Source organism: Cottoperca gobio, chromosome 3 (assembly GCF_900634415.1).
Source record: "Cottoperca gobio chromosome 3, fCotGob3.1, whole genome shotgun sequence".
Taxonomy (NCBI): Eukaryota; Metazoa; Chordata; class Actinopteri; order Perciformes; family Bovichtidae; genus Cottoperca; species Cottoperca gobio.
This window is the reverse complement of record NC_041357.1, coordinates 23155843-23168556: the sequence shown is the minus strand read 5'-3', so window position 1 is coordinate 23168556 and position 12714 is coordinate 23155843. Positions and strand designations below refer to the sequence as shown.

The following is a 12714-nucleotide window of genomic DNA, read 5'->3' as shown; positions in this document are numbered from 1 at the left end:
TTTGCTTTATAACATTTGAATACCTTTATTATATCTTTGTCTTTTTCTTCTTCTTAATTATTATTAATTACTTAGTATAAAGAAACAAAAGCATACAATGTTGTATTGAGTTGTAAATCTATGTTCTGCATCTCAGTAAAACTATTTCAACTTAAATGTAAAATAAGAAAGATCAAACTAAAAAGAGACAATAGTGAGAAAGAGGCCGTTACTACTATAAGGACTTACCAGGGGCTCAAGATCGCTGAAATCCATCCTGACACTCGTCAATTGTTTGACAGAGAGCTCTGAGCCATGTACACACACACACACACACACACACACACACACACACACACTGCTCACCTTGAGATGTATTTGCCCAAAGCGATTTCAGAAGCATCGTGGAGCATGTGTTACAAGATGACAGACGTCTGGTCTGTCCCTTTTAAAGGAGGAGAGACAGAGAAGAGCAGCGGATAAAACCACACTGCTATTAAGGGAAGAAGGGATTCAAAAAAAGAGTGACAAAATGAATAGAATATGATTGCAGGCCAGTTTGGCAGTACTGCTAATGTGACACTCAAGCCAATAAAGCACAGTGTATTGAATCAGATTTGAGAGAGCGGGAGCGATAAGAAGAAAATTGAGCACAGTGGGAGAGAAGGACAGGGACAATTTCAGAGGGATAAAGAAACAAGAGGAGAAACAACGTGTGAATGGAAAGCAGTCGTATGTTATACAATGTCATAAACATCAGTGTTGCTCTCAGCGCTTTTTACCTCCTGCTGGTTTCTTAACGAGTACGCATAGATCAGTGTGTGTGTGTGTTTGCATCTACCTGTGTGCCTCCAAATTTGTTTTGACTTTCACAATTAAATCTGAATTGCACTATAATTACGCTGATGACAATTAGCTGTGAGAAGGCAAATAATACAATTAATTTCTTAACTCAGCAATGAAAAATAATCGACACTTAGTATGTTCTCTTTCCCCATGCTCTATAAGACGTAATTGCGTTGCTTGTAGTCCTTCTTTTAAGTCTGTTCATACTATTAGTCAACCTGTTGACAATCAGGACTCCTGCCAGCTGTCTTCCAAAACAAAGTCGCTATTGCACAGATTTTAAGAATGGCCTTTGTGTTCAGACAGCATGAGAATGATGTGTTCACAGGCTCAATACTCATTAATCTCTAACCACAAGTCTGAAAAAGGTTGTAAAAAGTCATAATTTGGTGACTTATTTGTAAAATTGGCAACTCTGTTAGTCAACAATATATGTGAGACTGAACATAGCTACGTTACTACAAACACTTTCACTCACCGACTATCTAAAAATCAATGTATGCATGTCATTGTCATTTAACCTCAACCTCACAAGCAAAAACAGACAATCCGTTATTTGAATGTCATCATGTCGCATGTTGACATTAATTATCAGCATAAAAACATGGCTGCCCGTGTCATGTGTTACAGAGATTGAACGGGGAGGCTGTGGTGATCCTGGGGTGCCGGTCTTTGGTCGCCGTAGCGGTGATCGCTTTCAACATGCGGACGTTTTGACCTTCTTTTGCCAGTCGGCCTTTGAACTAGTGGGAGAGAAGACCATCACATGTCAGCACAATAACCAGTGGTCTGGCAATAAACCCAGTTGTATCTGTAAGTACACATAGTGTACAGACATATTTATGTCTTTGTTAATTGTTTTCCTCTTTGTTTTTTATTCTAATGTTGCATGATCCTTTTTTCTTTCTTAGTTAGTTCTATATCTATCTAGACTTTTCCTTTTTGCTTGCATTCTTACTCAATTACCTATGTACTGTAATTACCTTCTAACCTTTGTTCCTTTGTTCCTTCCTGTTTGTAGTCTCATGTTTCTTCAACTTCACGGCTCCATCAGGGACCGTATTGTCCCCGAACTACCCAGAGGAGTATGGGAACAACTTGAACTGTGTGTGGTTGATTATCTCTGAACCAGGCAGCCGCATTCATCTCCTCTTCTCCGACTTTGACCTGGAGCCACAGTTTGACTGGTTGGTGATCAAAGATGAAGGTAATTGTATCTTAATATATCACCGTATCTTCTAAAACTGAGTTCCTAAATTAACACCTCAGGATATGCGTATGTAAGTGGTGTATTGTTGAAATATAGATGTGCATGTGCCCTGAAATGGTAAAAGTGGTCAAATAATTATTTCTAAACTTGTCAACTTGGTCTATAACCAGTGGGGGGAAACAAAACTTCGGAATGGGTTTGGCTGATGAATGGCTAGCTGACAAACTGGAGGGATAGTTATGTTTTATTTTATGTACACAGCACAGGGCAATCGTTCCGATCACTGTTCCCCTTTGTAATAAAGGTTATTGATTAAAAATGAATCAAGTGAAGCCCTGGTTTGACTGGCTGGTCATTAAAGATGAAGTTGTGTTTAATCGGCCGGCTGTGAACGTGTCCCTCTGCAGGGATGTTTTTTGAATCAGCGTTTTGAAAATTGCAGGGCAATTAGTGCTGTTGCGCTGGGCAAACTGAAATAAAAGTTGCCGCTTCAAAGTCTTTCTGTTTGTTCCCTTGGTGATAGATCTCTGCTGTCATGTGGAAACTACACTATGTATTCTATTCTGAAATTAAGACACAGAATAATTCTATAGCCTGCCCTTAAACGTTATTGTCAGATTAAGAAAGGGGAAAACCACAACAGCTGTTTAGTGAAGTGAGTGATATTGTATCAAAATGTATGTGAACTTTTAAATCAGGTTTTAAAATGTCACGAATAAGTCAAGTGAAATCCACAAGTATGGCAGATTTGTCATACTATGAACAGATGTTAGTTTGCTCTGTAAATATCTTGTACAGGATCAGTATTCACTAATATGGCGGTTATGGTTACTCCTTGGTGTTTAGAAGGTAAACTGAGAGTTTGCCTAATTTTAAACTCTGTTTTTAAATCACACTGAATATATTTATGAATGAATTAGAATGTAAAGGCTGCACCACATTCTTCAACAGGCTGATAGAGGAAAACAATAGTTTAAAAGTATAAACTCAGCATTTCTATGGTACTTTAATTTGTGATCATTGTTCAAAATGTGGGGAGTTATTTGAAAAAGCCAGTGACAACCACTTAGATAACCAGATCACTTCTCAAGAGTTGCTCATCATTGGTAATATACATCGAAACATTTGGATCCTTATTATAAACAATGTTGCTGTTATCAACCGATGTGGTGACCCACAGTCTGCTGCCTTTAAAAACACATACATAAGAATACATAAGAGATGCTTTCATGCAAAAGGAAAATATAATCTGCATCCTAATGCAATAAGATAAATGTTTCTTTGCATCAGAGAAACCCAAGGGCTTTTTCTTTCCCCAAGGTGTGTATGTGACCGTGACACTCATGACTTTAGCTTCTTTTTAAATCCCTGGATAATAGAACATTGAAATACAAACAAATGGCAAGCAAAGGTGAACCGGGCAACCACAGCAATAACCAAGCCATAAATCTCCTGAGCTGCGAAACAGTGGCATGAAGCCTCGGCATAAAGAATCTGATAAAGCTTCAGGGTATGCTTTTGAACAGTATATACATGGTTAACATGATCAGAATGCCACTGTTGTTATCTAATATAATAGAACATAGTGATAGACTGCTACAAAAGGCTTTTCTCTAAATCTCCTCTCTTAGATTAGATAACGTAGGAGCTTGTCACTCTTTCAGCTATTGTCGCATTGCCTCTCCTTAAGATTCCTTGTCTCTTTGTCTATCAATGCAATAATGAATAAGTGAAAGAGGTTTTGGGTTGCTGAAGAACAAAGAGACTGGCACTTTGCAACTCAGTCGCAGTGTCGCTTAATTGAGTCTAAGTGAACGAGATCCAAAACTCAGAGTCAAGGAAGAAAGAAAAAAGTTTCTGTTGGACTGTCGGAGAAGAATCCAAAATGTTTTTACTGAAGTGATTTCGTAGCTCACTTTCTGTCAGTCGCCCTGCTTTTTATTGAACTTTTTTTTATAGTTGGATTCATGATGCATTTGATTATTAGTTTCAATGCAGTGTATGTACTTAACATTGGGATCTAAAACACACTGCAATGATCATGCTGATTGCTTTCCGTTATGTTTAAAGGATTGGATGGATTGGTTTAAATAGCTATGGAATGATGTGAAACAGTTTCAATACCATGCTCAATACTATGCTCTTCAACCATTATCAATACCACAATCTTAACTGTTTTAAGATGTGTAAATGATTATGTGAATCTGATCTGATATTGTACATAAGAATCGCTAATACTCAATGACCAGAAGAAGTAGGTCTCACCTTGGCATTGCAACTGCACATGTACATTACACATTTGCTCTGAATGTGTTTGGATTGCCAAGACTGGAATTAAAGATTGTCAGACTTTGAAAAAAAAGCATAAATGCAGATGCCAGAGGGCTAGTTTGAGCATCACTAATACCACAGAGGTGCTTAAATGTGTACAAGACTGGCCTTCTCAAAGGTAATCAATAAAAGACACAACATCAAGCCATGTGCCATGTGGGTAGATGGCCCTTAGTGGACAAACACTGGAAATGTTGTTTGACAAAGTCCACAATGAAAAATCACCAGTACTGCTTCTCCTACTGATGCAAAACTGCAGGTGTTTTCTGATGAAGCACAGTTCCTGCTGCTGCACCAATCTGCTAGACTCCTGGTGGGCCATCAGCAACAACAAGCATTGTGTTAGTTCTGGCAGGGAACTAAAGTTGTGCATACTAATAGTTCCTCAGCATCAGTTGACATTTATAATCACCGATCACACTGAAAAATATATTTCCAGTTGCATTCAATCAAGACAATAAGGTGATCTTTATAATGTTACAATGTCTCTCACTTACTCTTGATCATTATGGCGCTACTGCTGCTGCTGCTGCTGGTGCTGCTGCTGCTGGTGGTTAATCTGTTTATGTGTACCTGCTACTGTTACTGGCTGCAGCGATTGATTTCTCCGTCAACCACCTTTGCCTCCTCCTGTTCAAGTGTCTTATCACCATATTTGCGGTTGGCATTTCTTGCCTTTTGCATTATGTTCACACCATATCTCACTGATATTGGCCCGCTGGGTTCTGTTCTGTGGAGCCCTTTAGGGTTTTATTACGCTCCCTACTGAATCTGTCGCTGCCGGTTGGATCATTTGGGAGCACCCTCAAGAGCAGAGTGTATTCTGCCAAAAAAAATCATGTAGCCATTTGTTGCAGTAAATGGTCCTATGCTGTGACACAAATGTCTCAGACAGAAATGAGGTGATGCATGGTTACAGCCGTACAAGCCAGTGGGGGAGGTGTAATGGTTTCGGGGCCATTCAATTGGTATACAGTGGGTCCTTTAATGGCTATAGAGTGTTGTCTTAATGCCAGAGTATACCCTAACATAGCAGCCAGGTTCAGCCATTCATTGCAATCATGTACCCCAAAGGGGATGATGGGTACTTTGAACAAGATAATGCTCCCTGCCATGGTGACAGAATTGTCCAGGAATGCATGGTTCAGGACACATTCAGGTGAAATCACATTAATGACCTGGACACCACAATCCCCTGATGTCAGTCTCTTTCCAGCTGCATCTGTAGAAAAGAGCATTATGCATCAACCTTTGGCAGTTATGTAAAGCACTGATGTCTGTCTGGTTTGCTTTAACACCAGAACCTGACTTTCTGAGTCACTGCTGAGACATGTGGGAGCTGTTATGAGGGCTAAAGGTGGTGCAATGTGGTACAGAACAGGGGTCTATATTTTTCAGGTCACTGACTATATATTTTGTCTGTTAAGTTTGAAATAAAGAGAGCTAGGTATCAGCAGGATAATACAATTGTATTCAGTTTCAAGAGTCATGATTCAGTATTTAATTTAACATCAATGAGGTGGTTCATGAAGCAATCCTGTAATGCACAGCTACATTTATACATAAGAAGTGTTGCACTTCTCTGTGTATTACGAATACTTTGACAATGTGCATTACTATACAGAGGTGGAAGGAAGAGCATCACAATTTTGGAAGATAATCAACCTTTTCCTCTGGTGGTTTTCTCTCCGCTGATTCCTAGAGAAACGGCGTATTTAATAAAGTAGACAATGTACATATGCATTGGTCACAACATATCAGGATGTACTAACTTGACTAAGAAGAGACTGAAGAACTATTGAATCATCTCAAAGTATTTTTTTCCATAGCCCTTTTAACATTTAATACATATCTTGAGGTCGCTAGGGGTGTTTTGTTTTTCCCCTTTACAGGGAGTCCTTCACTTTCCAAGTATGTCCTTGGCCTAATGTTATTCAGCCGGAATTAGATAAGCACCATTAAAACGTGACTGTAAAAGATTGTTTAAGCTCTGTTCTATTTTAGGCCTGTCTGAGCCAACAACATTCGGGACGTTCTCGGGAAAAGATGTTCCATCACAGATCGCCTCGAATGGACACATCATGAGACTGGAATTTCAATCTGATCATTCTAATACTGGAAAAGGCTTCAATATCAGCTACACCAGTATGTACTACCTACCTATGTGTCCCTATGTCTGTCTGTCTCTGTGTGTCTCTGCATGCTAAAACATCCTTAATGTGGCATTCATTAGTGTGCCAGTTTTGTTGTGTCTTTTGATTTCTCCTGCAGTTATCCAGTAAAACGTCATGACATCACGTTTGAGATGTTTGCAGAGCAGCTACATTGGAGTTTTAGCAGAAAAATGTCCAACAATCTAGACAGGACAGCAGTAAACATGAGCAGCAGATGTTTGAGGTTAGCTCCTGATTGGAAGAGAAAGGGTTTCTCGTTAGATACAGCAGTTGGCGACAGTGTATGATCAGACACAAAGAGATAAACACAGAAATGTTAGTTATCTACAATCCAATGCAGCTGCACTAAACAGTATGTTTTAAATAAGCAGAGATGGTCTTACCTTTTCTTGAAGCGCCGTCTCACTCTTGCTGTGTTGTTGCTATTCTGCATATGACTGCTGCTGTTGACTGGTCGTCTGTCTTTATGTCTTACTCATGCCAGTTAAACCTGTCCCATTGTCAGCTTTGAACCTGACTACTGCAGCCTGTATATTTATCTGCTCTAAGCTGAACTAGTTCTGCATGACTTATTCCGATTAATTCTGTGATTTGCATGCGGTTTTGCACCATCTCACACACTGCCTCCCAAATGACCTTGTCTCTGGCTCTTCCTGGAGAGGTGACATTTGACAAATGAAAAGACACTTTTTTTTGCCTTTTCAGAACCTCAGAATATTTAATAAAAAGTCCTATCTCTAATCTTAACGCTACCCTTTATCATGAGGAGTCCTTTCTCACACAAACATTTAAAAATATAATGTACACATACAGAAATCCTCTTTATACTTTTACAACAGATGTAAAACAACACAATGTACTGTATATAAAGAAGGATACATGTTTAACTACATTCTCAATGATGAAACCTTTTGAGGATGTCATTCTGAAATGATCACACACATTCTACATTGGGACATAAGAAAGATTAGCCATCTTTGTTCTGTTTCAGTAATTTAGTCTATTAACATTGTAATGCATATATGAATGTCATTTGGTGTTGCTGTGGTTATATCAGTATCAATTGATATGAATAATTGTAGAAACTCAAATATGAACTTTGACACACCAGACTGCACAGAAAATAATTAATGTTATTCATTATTGATATTAAAGTTGAGGTAAATTGATCATGATGCCTGTAATGACAGCTCATGATATTTAATGACGTCAATGCTGTATTTGGATTCAGCTGTGTTCAAATAGTATTATCACTCGGCACTGTTCACAAAACCATAATCTCTATTACAAAATGTAATTCAGTGTATGTTTCCCATAATAGACTATCCTCAAATAATTATGGATTTATTTTCTCCTATAACAATTACTTATTTTCTTTCACACCACTATGAAATGTAACTAATACCATTATACAAACTTTATGATTCTGCTCCAATAAGTTCAATTGTTGGTGATGGTCTGATGGTTGCTGACCAGGTCTGAGCATGAGCTGTAACAATTTGTGCAAAATGAAACCAAAACCTACTTAAAATTAAGACAAAAGGATAAAAAACTGATTGCAACCCCTTAAAAAGGTCACATGATGCCAGAGCAAACAAGGCTCTTGCTTGAAGACGGAGCCCTTTGACTCAACATGTTTCACTTATTGCTGTCAAAGTTAGAGGTCATCTCTTTATTACTCTTCCTCTCGCTCTGTCCGTCCCTATTATTCTGGGGTTTTTTCCCATTCATTTTCTAATCCATCATGTTGATTGCCGTCCTCTCCGACGCAGGCTTCTTCTTTGTTGTTTTGCTTTTTCATTCACCCACAGCCTTGTCTCACACGTTCTGTTATCTGAAACACTCACTGAGCACTCTCTCTTCTCCCTTCTCTCAGTTTACACATACCATTTGAATATTTTGTGTGTTTTTCTCATACATATGTGTAAATCTCTTCTCGTTTTATCCCTACCAATCTTTTCCACCACTTCTTACTATATCTGGTGTGTGTGAAGGTATGCATAGCCCTTCTGTGTATGCCTTTGTATGCAGTATGTGTGTGCTCTACATGTGTAGTTGAACACAGGTACATACATCTGTCTTTGTATCCATCTGTCCGTATATGTAATATATGTCTATATATGTAATATATGTGTCTGTATATGTAATATATGTGTCTGTATATGTAATATATTTGTGCCATTTCCTCTCTTGTTCTTGTTTTTTTTTTACTCTATGCTTCTCTTTCTCCTCATCAACCTGAGAAATGTCCAATCACTGGGCATGTGCGCTGGGTGGGATCAGGTTAATCTCTGGAATGGGGATGATATAAGCTAAACATGACAGGGTTGAATCCACGTGAAGATAATTCCATTCCCATATTTCCATATCAGTGGAGATGTCACTTTTACTGACAGTGATACAGCAGTGGTTTTCAAACTCTTTTTTTCTCTCTCTGCTAGAACCAATTTTCAGGTATTGAAATAAATTGAAAAACCAGGGAACATTGTTCAATTGATCAAATACGCACATGTATTCTGAACCACTCGAGCGATTCTATTATCCAAACTATGGTCGCAATGTGTCATTTCTCCTCATTCTTTACTATTACTTTTTCTCTCTGCTCATTCGTTCCCAAATTATTTTGTCTTTTTGTATTTATTTTTTTAGTTTATTTGGTTCTGTGTCTATTGGCTGCTCTTTTACCTTTTCTCTCTTTGTTGTCTCTCTGAAGCATTTGGTCAGAATGAATGTCATGACCCAGGAGTTCCTGTCAACGGTCAAAGATACGGTGACCAGTTTCAGCTCGGCAGCTCCGTAGCTTTTCGCTGTGATCAAGGATTCATTAGGACACAGGTAAATATATATAGATATACATATATGTGTCTAAATCTACCATAGTAGGGTATTATTCACTCACATTAAATACAGATGTGTATTAAAAGTGTTATTAGCATGCATATTGATGTTAGTAATAGTTGTAAAACTGCTACTTATGTTGTACTCTCCTGTACTTAAGTTTTGATTTCTTTTCTTTCTATTTGCATACCATAACATACCTTATAGTCATACGTTGATATCCTATTTTCAGGGGTCTGATCAGGTCACTTGCATCATCCAGGATGGAAATGTTGTTTGGTCTGCGGCTGTACCTCGATGTGAAGGTAAACACACAGACAAACTGTTTACTGTGTGCAATGGGTAATCATTGAAAATGTTTGTCTTGCCAGAATGTAAGGTGACAAAGCAGCTTAAATGTGCTTATACACCTTAGGAATTGTATACATTTCCTCTTCTAATTGCTTTAGCCTCCAGCCTCCCCACACTTATTCAGCCTGCTTGCGCGCATACTCCTCTCTCAACAATAATCTTAAATGAGATTGGCACAAGTTCTGCTGAAACTAATTCAGGCAGACAAGACACATTCATTATATGCATACTCCAATATACAGAGATGCAGATAAGCTAATATGTGGAAGTAATAATAAAAGGACAGTGAATGTGCTGTTATGTCAACACTTTTTAAAGGTGAATGTTACAATGTGAGTATGTTTATGTCTTTTTTTCTCTATCCCCTCCATCTTGATTGCGTTGTCTGAATGACATTATCAAATATCAGCTGTTGTGAATACATGGGATGGAGGACACAATCCAATTGAATAGGGTGGTCACCTTATTAAATATGGAGTGTTGGAAAATATTACCCCCCCCCTGTTGGACAGGGAAAGATAATTGTGTTTTATTTGGGGAATGACTTTCTTTTGTGCATCCGATCAATGAGTACCGCAGCTTCAGTATGCACAGAATGGGTAAAGAAAAGTAATTTTCTTTAGCTTGCTGAAAGTCTGGAGTTATGAGAGCAATCAAGAGGGCGAAGGTATCAGCTACTTGAGAAAAGAAGGAAGTGGTTAGAGTGCGAAAGATGAGCCATTGCAGATGTTATATTATAGAAAGAACAGTGGATAATAAACAGATCTTTAACGGCAGGTTCAAAGGAGGTTACTGTTAAATATCAGTTTAATACGAGTGCTAGACAGATCAGACCAAAACTAATCTACAGTTACAAACTTATAAAGTGTTTTGATAAATAATTATCAGTAATGTGGGTAAATGTAAATAATATAACAGGAAGAACAGTCTGGTTAATTAAAAACTGCATCACTTTACTGTAATGCAGCCTTTAAAACCAGGAAATAAGAGAAGAGTTATGTGATATTACGATATCAAAAACGTATAATATATAATATATCATGATAGCGATATTATATGAATATATTACCCAGCCCTAGTTATTGATATAAAAGCTAATGCTTCCATTTTAATGTGCCATGATTGAGATTTGGGGGCTGTAAGTGTTCACTATAGATTAGTGTCAAGATGTGCCAGCTATGCACAGTTCCCTGAGTTGCAGGGAAATGAGGAGCCATCTCCCGGCATCGTTTGAAATAAATACACTTGATTTCCCCTATAAATTATCATGATATAATTATTTTAGTGTTTGAGCAACTCACATTTCTTTACAGTAGCACAAGACTTTCCCAGCATGTATGAACTCTATAAAACTCAGAAAGGATTTGAGCGCTAACGGAAATTGAGCAGATGATGAATTTGTGATTAATCTCTCTTAACGTCTCTCTCTATCTCTCTCTCTCTCTCTCAACGTCTCTCTCTCTCTGTCTCTCTGTCTCTCTCTCTCTCTTAACGTCTCTCTCTCTCTCTTAACATCTCTCTCTCTCTCTCTGTCTCTCTCTCTCTTAACGTCTCTCTCTCTCTCTCTGTCTCTCTCTCTCTGTCTCTCTCTCTCTGTCTCTCTCTCTATCAACGTCTCTCTCTCTCTGTCTCTCTGTCTCTCTCTCTCTCTTAACGTCTCTCTCTCTCTCTTAACATCTCTCTCTCTCTCTGTCTCTCTCTCTCTTAACCTCTCTCTCTCTCTCTCTGTCGCTCTCTCTCTGTCTCTCTCTCCCTCTCTTAACGTCTCTCTCTCCCTCTCTCTCGCCCTCTCTCTCTCTCTCTCTCTCTCTCTCTCTCTCTCTCTCTCTCTTAACGTCTCTCTCTCCCTCTCTCTCTCCACGTCTCTCTCTCCCTCTCTCTCTCCCTCTCTCTCTCTCTCTCTCTCTCTCTCTCTCTCTCTCTCTCTCTCTCTTTCTCTTGCTCTCTCTCTCTTCCTCGTTGTGTTTGTGTTTATTTCCCTGTAGCTCCATGTGGAGGCCATCTCACAGCTCCTACGGGTGTCCTGCTGTCTCCTGGTTGGCCCTCCTTTTACAAAGATTCTCTGAACTGCCAGTGGGTGATTGAGGCACAGCCAGACCATGCTGTGAAGATACACTTTGACAGGTTAGTTTGCTTATGTAGTATTAGAGAGGTTTGTTTAAGTTTACTCAGCAGATACTAAGAAAATGAGTCTGAGTTCAGGAGTTGGACAAGATAGTCCTGAAGTGTGTCATCTTTCTACTTCTGTTTTGACAGCTAGTCTGCCATGAGTTAGTGAGTCTGTCTTTCAGAAGTGTCGTAGGTTAGTAAGATATAAATGTAGTTGTTATAGTTACTGCTGCTAATGTTTGTGTAGCCTGAAATGGCTGTAGCTGAAATTACTAAAGCTGAAATTTGTCTTTTTGGGAAGTGGTTTAAAGGGCAAGCTATCTTCTTCCCAACTCGTTGTTTGCTATCCCACCAGGTAGTTAATTGCATATATGTGATGACCTTTTTCTAAATCAGTCACTGCTGTATTTTATGGTTAGAATTATAACCAGCAGGACTCAGGCTCTCAAGAACCAACTGGTTTTCAGTGTCAGGCAGACGCAACTGTAGGTAATTACTCAGCAGTCAAGTCAATTACTCAGATTGGAGTACAGGCAGAGACTAAAGTGAGTGAGAGGGAGATAACAAGTCAGTCTATTGTTCCGATAGTTAGTTACACAAGGTACTTATGGGGTTATATAAGGGCTCAGTTATTTAAATTGGCAGCCAAAATGTTACAATGACTTGATTGAGAATTTCTCTTAAAGTCCTCAAATAGCCTAAATACTCTGTTTATTAACTTTATTTGTTTCTGACTGCAAACAAGCGTTAGCTCTCAGTCACATGACATTAGCTGGTGTTTGGGGTAGCTTTCCCACAGATTACGTTTGCCATATAAACGTTATCTTTGTGTATGTCAGGTTATTGTTCATGTTTTGTTTTTTTGCCTGTGTGTTT

At 38.7% G+C, this 12714-nt stretch overlaps 1 protein-coding gene across 1 annotated transcript in view; it reads left to right on the top strand.

The window, feature by feature from the left end:
- LOC115003981 (CUB and sushi domain-containing protein 1-like) overlaps positions 1–12714 on the top strand; it is a 255742-nt gene that overhangs the window by 145134 nt on the left and 97894 nt on the right. Inside the window, 6 exon segments of the mRNA XM_029425927.1 lie at positions 1456–1638; positions 1847–2032; positions 6371–6511; positions 9254–9375; positions 9611–9683; positions 11715–11853. Coding sequence (XP_029281787.1) covers positions 1456–1638; positions 1847–2032; positions 6371–6511; positions 9254–9375; positions 9611–9683; positions 11715–11853 — 844 coding nt within the window.